At 44.2% G+C, this 7,865-nt stretch overlaps 1 protein-coding gene across 2 annotated transcripts in view; it reads left to right on the forward strand.

Moving 5' to 3' along the window:
* SGPP2 (sphingosine-1-phosphate phosphatase 2) overlaps positions 1-6,214 on the forward strand; it is a 144,521-nt gene extending 138,307 nt beyond the window's left edge. For both annotated transcript variants that reach the window (XM_077155259.1, XM_077155260.1), the window contains one exon: positions 3,822-6,214. In XM_077155259.1, the coding sequence (XP_077011374.1) occupies positions 3,822-4,373 (552 nt within the window). In that variant the 3' untranslated portion in view covers positions 4,374-6,214. The remainder of the gene's footprint in view (positions 1-3,821) is intronic.
* The last annotated feature ends 1,651 nt before the right edge of the window (positions 6,215-7,865 follow it).

Genomic DNA, 7,865 nt, shown 5'->3' on the forward strand with positions numbered 1-7,865 from the left:
CCAGGGGGCGTGCTTCCTTGATGTGGGGAGGGGTCGCTCACTTGCTTGACTGCCCTGCAGTTGGCCGTTTTTGTGTGCAATACAGTCAGCTACAGCAGACTGTCTCAGAAAGACAGAAATTAGTAGATTTGAAGGATGCCTTGAATGAGAGGCTACACAGTGTAGCAAGAGTATAGAAATAATGGCATGCCAGTATGCTAGAGTAGGAGGGTGTAGACTGCCCAAGGGGCAAATGAGGCATATCCTGACTTCCCCTGACTGGGATCAAGGCTTGGGATCCCATAAATTCTTCATCTGATGATGAGGTGAAAAAAGAAGAGGTTTGGGAAGCAGAGTATAAAGTAATGCCATTTTGTATGCATGGATTCCAAGAGTTGCCTGTTTACTACAAGGAATTAGTAGTCGATTATGTTGTTAAAATTTTGTTTTCTTTAGTATTCTCTTAAATAGGGCCAGCCTTCACCTGGGACGGAGAACAAAGGACTTTCACCGTGCCCTCATGAGACTATTTACATAGCCCAGCCATCTGCCTGCCACAGTCTCATAGCAAAGGATTTGGCTAAGTGGCCTGAACTAAAAGAAGCCTCAGGCTCATTGGTATTTCATCTTAATAGTCAGGATAGGCAATTAATCAAAATAAAGTGCAATGCCTTGGTGGCCTTGTCAAATTCTTGGGTGTTATATGGCTGGGAAAGGCAAAATTTATTCCTTTTGTAGTTACTCATAAGGTATAATGTTTTCTTGTGCTGCACATGCCAGAACAATTAATGACTCTTCTGGGCTTGTTCCTCACTTAGCCCAAATGTTAAAACCTGTGTATGTTTTGATTAGGAAAAGCCATTCCTGGGAAAGGGCACCTCCCAGTAGGCTGCTTTTGAAAGAGCCAAATGGGCTGTAGTATTGGCTTGGGCTTCATGGGGGGTGGACCTAGATGTGCCTTGTGAGTTAGATATGGTGAGTACCAATATTGGCTTTGGGTGAAGCTTGTGGCAAAGGCAACAAGCAAAGCAAGTTCCCATCAGCTTTTGTTTTCAGCTCTGAAAAGGAGCCGAACTGTGGTACTGTTCCTTAGAAAAACAACTGTGTGCTGCCTATCTTATATTGCCTTACTGAAAGTTGAAGCACTAACTCAGAAATGCCCTGTGAAATTAAGAACAGCCATCTCCATACAGGGGTGGATACAAGACACTGCCACTAAGCCTCACTCTGCAGTGCACAATTGAACACATTAGTGAAATGGAAAACTTAATCTGCTGCAGTGCATTTTCAACAACAGCCCTTTAAGTCCAGAGATGCATGGTATCTTAGGACCAGTTCCCTATATGGAAGGGAAATTGGGACTATGCAAAGCAGTCAGTGGGTTGAATTAGGGCTAAATGGAAGGTCATTGTTCATGAACTAGGAGAATATTAACTATTTCTACTGACAATTGGACAGACAACCTGCCTGGGGCTCCCCACTTAAGGGAGATACCTGGTGGCAGCCAATCCATCTGAAGCCAAATGACCCCACCTGAATTCCACAAATTGATTCTAAATGCTGTAAGCCATGGTCCGTCCCTGTTGCCTATCATTTTGGGTTCAAGAACAGAAGTTGATTTTCTAATGGATTTTAAAGCTCAGCAGGTTCCTCACCATTCCTGCAGAGAGAATGCTATAAGTGAATGTTCTAGTTTGCTAGCTGCCGGAATGCAACACACCAGAGACGGATTGGCTTTTAATAAAAGGGGATTTATTTTGTTGGTTCTTCAGAGGAAAGGCAGCTAACTTTCCACTGAGGTTCTTTCTTACGTGGAAGGCACAAGATGGTCTCTGCTGGTCTTCTCTCCAGGCCCCTGGGTTCCAACAACTTTCCCCGGGGTGACTTCTTTCTGCATCTCCAAAGGCCTGGGCTGAGCTGCTAGTGCTGAGATGAGGAATGCCGAGCTGCTTGGACTGTGCTACGTTGCGTTCTCTCATTTAAGCACCAGCCAATTAAGTCAGACGTCACTCATTGCAGCAGACACGCCTCCTAGCCGACTGCAGATGTAATTAGCAACAGATGAGATTCATGTACCATTGGTTTGTGTCCGCAGCAACAATACTAGGTATGCTCACCTGGCCAAGTTGACAACTGAATCTAACTAACACAGTGAATTAGGCTTTTTGCTAAGCATTGGAGATGCTTGTTGACCAAGACAGATACAGACAGATGCTGGTTATGCTCTCACCAGCCTCAGTTTGGGGCTGTGAGCAACTGCTCCCATTTCCATTAAATTAGTAACTACTGGACTGGTATAGGGTCCAGTAGTACTACAACTACAATGAAAATAACTTGTTCTTGCCTGTGCCACAAATGTTAGAAATTGGGGAAAAGAAGGTCAATTGGCCATGGTCCTGACCAGTGCAGTCATGCTAGTTGGGAATCCTAAGCCCATGGGATATCATCTAAAATTTACCAGTTTCCAAAAGTTGTATATATAACCAAGCCAGGACTCCCAATACCTCAAGGCCCACTTTATGGACACTTATGAGGCCTAGTTAACAATAGATGTAACCCCAGAAAGCTCCCTAGAGTAGGCTTTTGCGGTACCCTGTGAGTACAGTAAGTCTCAATGCAGAGTGTGGACTGAACTGCCATTGTCAATGCCACTGGCCTGCCTTGAACTGTAAGCCCTAGAACTGGACTGTGTGGAACGCCCTGCTGGCCTAGCAGAATTCAGCATGTTGGAAAATTTGGAAAGGGAGTCTCCTCATTTAAGACTGTAACCACAGGTTCCATCAATTGTCAGTAGAATGGTTTAACTCCTTTTTTGGCTATGGTGGTATCACTTTGTGGAGGACTCCAGATGTTCCGTTGTCTCTTATATGTGGAATATGGATACAGTGTCTGTGCCATGGTCATTGCCCACTGCTGCATGGGGGTGGATGGTGGTGGCCCAGGGATCAGGACCCCTCTCTTAGGAAATGAAGCCTGAAGCACATGGCAGCCTGTGTGACCAGAGCACAGTGTCAAAGCATTAAAACTGCCCTCCCCTAATCAGTGTTGGAACCAAATTTCATGAGATTTTACTGGAACCCTGTTGTTGGCCAACTCTCATGAGACTCTGCTGAACTGTTTAAGCCACTCTTTTCTTCTTGTTTGTGCGGTTCACTGACTTCCGTTTCACAACCAGCTGACATTGGGAAGAATCGTCTGTTAGTTAAGTCCCAGATTAAAACTCATGGGTAACTCTCTTCCTGGTATCATCTTTGGTCTTAGGGTTGTGCTGGGCTGGAACACTAGTTCTCCCCTCCAGCCAGCTGCAACTCCAACCCCTGCTACAGAGAAAGCAGGTGCCACTGTGGCAGGTGCCACAGTGAAGACTGTGACAATATTTGAGCTATAATATGAAAAAAACAGTAAAGTAAAATTGGAAGAACAATGTGATTAAAGATGTGTATTGGGCGGGCCACAGTGGCTCAGCAGGTAAGAATGCTCGCCTGCCATGCCAGAGGACCCAGGTTCGATTCCCGGTGCCTGCCCATGTAAAAAAAAAAGATGTGTATTAAGAAAACAAACACAGACTCTATTCCCAAAGGTAGAAAAGCTGGAAGAAAATACATATCCATGGAGGGATGGGTTATTCTTATTTTTCTTATTTTCACATTTTGACAACTTTACACATTCTTTAAACATGTACTGTGAAATAAAACAACTTAAAGGTTTTATTTGAAATATCACATCAGCTGTATGTGACTCGTAACCAGACCTGTGTACAGGTGAGCTGTATGTGACTCGTAACCAGACCTGTGTACAGGTGAGCACTCCTTTGCTTACATGGTTTTCTTTCCTCCTCCCAGGACGTGGTGGGTGGCGTTCTCATGACAGCACTCCTCATCGCCTTCACCTACCCTGCCTGGACCCTCATTGACTGCCTGGACTCGGCCAGCCCCCTCTTCCCGGTGTGCGTTGTCATCGTGCCCTTCTTCTTGTGTTACAATTACCCAGTGTCCGATTACTACAGCCCGACCAGGGCGGACACCACCACTATCCTGGCTGCTGGGGCTGGAGTGACCTTAGGATTCTGGATTAACCACTTTTTCCAGCTTGTGTCCGAGCCCACCAGTTCTCTTCCAGTCATTCAGAACATCCCACCACTCACCAAGGGCATGTTTGTTTTGTGTCTGTCCAAATTTATTGTGGGAATTGTGTTGATCCTTTTGGTCCGTCAACTTGTACAAAATCTCTCGCTTCAAGTATTGTACTCCTGGTTCAAGGTGGTGGCAAGGAACAAGGAGGCCAGGCGGAGACTGGAGATTGAAGTGCCTTACAAGTTTGTCACCTACACATCAGTTGGCATCTGTGCGACGACCTTTGTGCCAATGCTGCATAGGTTTTTGGGATTACTCTGAGCCCACTGGACATAAACTCAAAGACGTAGGAAAGATGTTGGGCAAACAAGTCTTATTTTCCTTAAAAAAATAAAAAAGAGACAGACTTTAAGTCACATGTCTGTTGTGCTGATATGAGAGAAACGATGCTGCATCTCATAGGGCCCATCAGTTGGTAAGGGTTATACTAGGGCCATAATCAAGTTCTTTAATGGTTTCCCCACCCTTTCTGTTACACATTTTGGATCTAGCCAAGGGCTGGCAGGAATTGTGCCATGATATAGGAATGAGAGCCACTGGAGATAGGGCTGACCTGGGAGGCTGGAGATAGAGCAGTCTCTTTTCAGCTATGACCCTGCCCCATGTTGAGTTTCATTTCCACAAGTGGCTCTTTGGTCCAGGAGAAAGTGTGGCATGATGTGAGACTGTGTTCCTTGGACAGGATGACTTTGTTCTCATTATGAAGCAACTAGACTGTTCCTGCTTGGGTGGCATGACTGCTCTGAGATAAACTTGACTGTGAAGAGATTAATGGTGGCAGAGTCATGAAGTCATGGGGAAAAGTCTGCTTTCTGCATGAGTTCATGCTGCTTCCCTCCTACTCTAGGTGTTCATACTGAAATAGTGATTTGCTCTTCCTCATTTAGACCTTTTGCAGGATTCCAGATACCATTACTATACTCTTCTGATCCATGAAACTCACTGGCTTCAGCCTTCCTCTAAAGTGGAAAAGCTCTATGGATAGAATCAGCATTTCACCAGGCATCCTGTTCACATTTTAGAATGACAAGCCCTCTGTCCTTTCTCAGCTTTCTTAGAAACATGGAAGGTTTTGTCATCTACTTATGACAGAATGGATGAAGTTAGTCCTTTCTGGGGCTTGACTAAGAGGACAGGCCTCCCTGGCACTGCCCCTCCATTTCTCAGTTATTTTCTGTAAGTCTACCTTCTCAGCTACTAAATGAGACAATAGATTTTCAGGAAGGGGCTTCCTTCTGGTCTTTCCACCACCTTCCAGCATCTTCAAGGGTAATTAATGCAAGAACAGCTTCAGTTTCTCTTGGAAAAAAGAAGCCAACCAAATACAATATCCTTTAAATGCAGTGTCTTTATTAGACGTAGGAAGGCCATTGTTATGCAAACACCAGAGGATTCCCACCCTGGGTCCCCCTTCAGCTTTTAAGAATAAGGCACATGTACCAACAGTTTTTTAAAAAGTTAGTTTAAACATGTATATAACAAAACACCACTGAAGCCAATGCTTTAGAATCTTACATAACAATTTATGATCTAAGCACACTTCAGGAGAAGCGAGCTCTCCCGAAAGCTAAGCTCTTACCTCTGCATCCAGTGCTCATACCGAAAACCACATTTTCCTGATTTCTAATGTGCCCCATGGCCTTCTTGTTGGAATGGTCTTTGGTGTTTGACTTACTGCTCCATTTTCTTGAGAAGAATAATTTTTAGCAAAACATCCTGTTTTCCCTTAAAATTGTTTTCACGGGTTTGATAGCGAAAAGGCAGGGATCAAAATGACCTGCCATTTGACTGTTTTACATCAAACTGCCCAGTATTTGCAGCACCGCAATGGAGGAGGAAGAGCCCTTCCTTACGGGGAATTCCACCCGAGTGCTGCTCCTTCCATGCCGTTGAGTGTGGATGGAGCAGTTTCTGGTCCTCTGTCAGTGACTGCGGCACTGGACAGTATTTATGCAAAATGATTTTAGTTGATTTGTCTAAAGCCAACTGAAAAAACTACCAGCTCTCTCCACTGTACTGTTTGGAGAGGGGCCTGTAATTGTCACATTATGGATGTTGGCAAGATGTATGATATATATATATATATATATATATATATATATATATATATATATATATATATATAATTTTTATTACGGTCCCTTTTAAGTCCCAACAATATTTAAAGTTGTATTTAGAAATATCACAGCACTGTAATATAGTATATATTGGTGCAACTAAACTAGGGTTGAACACTCCTGCTCTGTGGCCTAGAACCAGGCAGACACTAGCTGAAAGTTATAGGATTCAAACATTTGTTTTGCCAGCCCTCTTCCATTCATTTCTCCCACAGCACTTCATTCTATTACATTTTCTCACACACTCACGTGCTTGCCCCTTCGGAGTCCGCCTGCTGTCTCCATTTAGGAAACTGCATTTTCTCTCTGGGGAAAGACTGCCCCCTGCTGGTCTGGCCTCAGTCCTGCTACAAAGTCCCTCATGGTCCGGAGTCTTGGAGACGAAGAGGAATTGAAAAGTCAAGCTTCACACTGTGGCTGGCAGGCAGTCTCGCTGTGAGTGTCCAGTATCAGTTCAGGTCCCATGGTCTGGCCAGCCCTGTGTCTGGAAACTGAAACCACCCCCCCAGGATTACCAGCTCTTCCATGAGCTTGATAGAACATGCCCTTTTCCTAATTGTCCACAACGTGCCCCCAACCCACGACTGTCCTGGGCAACTGTCATCCTAAACAGCTGTCATTTTGTGCCAGTTTTGCTGAGCCCTAACCCCCAGCAGAATGCACAGAAGGTAAAATATAGATAACGCCCTAAACGAAACACCCTTATGTGGCAGTGGGTGAAATCCCCCCACCACATGCCTCATGGCCTCATTGTAGCATACGATTGCCAAATCGGCAACCCCTGCTTCCCAAATGTAATCAAAGCGTGTGCGTTCCGGGACCATATGCTCTTGTGTTTCTACTTTGGAAGGTTTCAGCTGCCTTGCTTATGTACCCTATGTAAATCTATTCTTTTTAAAATAGAGAATATCTCTTTTGTTTGAATTTGACTTATTAAATGCTTTAGAGCCAGTGTTTTGCTTGTTTGTGCTTTTTTTCCTCCTAGATTTTTTTCTCTGGGTTCACTAGACCCGAGTTAACAAGAAGGGGCGAAAATAAATAAATGGTAGGCAGAATTCAATCACATGCAGTGTTGGCCATTGTCACAGAGCCATGGGTGAGATTAAGTTGGGTACTGACATTCTTGGTTTTGTTTTTAATTATTGTGGTAACATAGGTGCAACATACGTTTTCCATTTTAACCACTTCCTACCTCCTCTAATGTCTCGATACTGAAAGCATCCTTTGACCACATGTAGAGATTAACGTCACTATGTGTTGAAAGATGTGTTATAGGTGTTGCTAGTTAAGGTGACTAAAAGGTCTTAACAGATGAGTGTGCTGTCAGCTGAACTAAATGAACATGACCCAATTTCACATTCACACCAGTACAATGATATGCTCTGCCTCTAAGTATCCCAAATTTACTCTTTGAAATGGTACAGAAAGCTGGCATTCTTCTTTGCAAGGCAAACTTTAGGATGCTACTGGTACATTGAACAAGTGTGTATTTAATACCTAATGTGCCATTACCAGGGGGATGCGACAATGGATAAGATCCGATCCTGCTCTGTGGAGTTAACAGATGCGAGAGAAACCACAGGCCCAGGGAATTATCGTAAGATACAAAGTGTGAGGCCATAAGGAAAAGACAGCT

The sequence above is a fragment of the Tamandua tetradactyla genome, chromosome 3, assembly GCF_023851605.1.
Source record: "Tamandua tetradactyla isolate mTamTet1 chromosome 3, mTamTet1.pri, whole genome shotgun sequence".
Taxonomy (NCBI): Eukaryota; Metazoa; Chordata; class Mammalia; order Pilosa; family Myrmecophagidae; genus Tamandua; species Tamandua tetradactyla.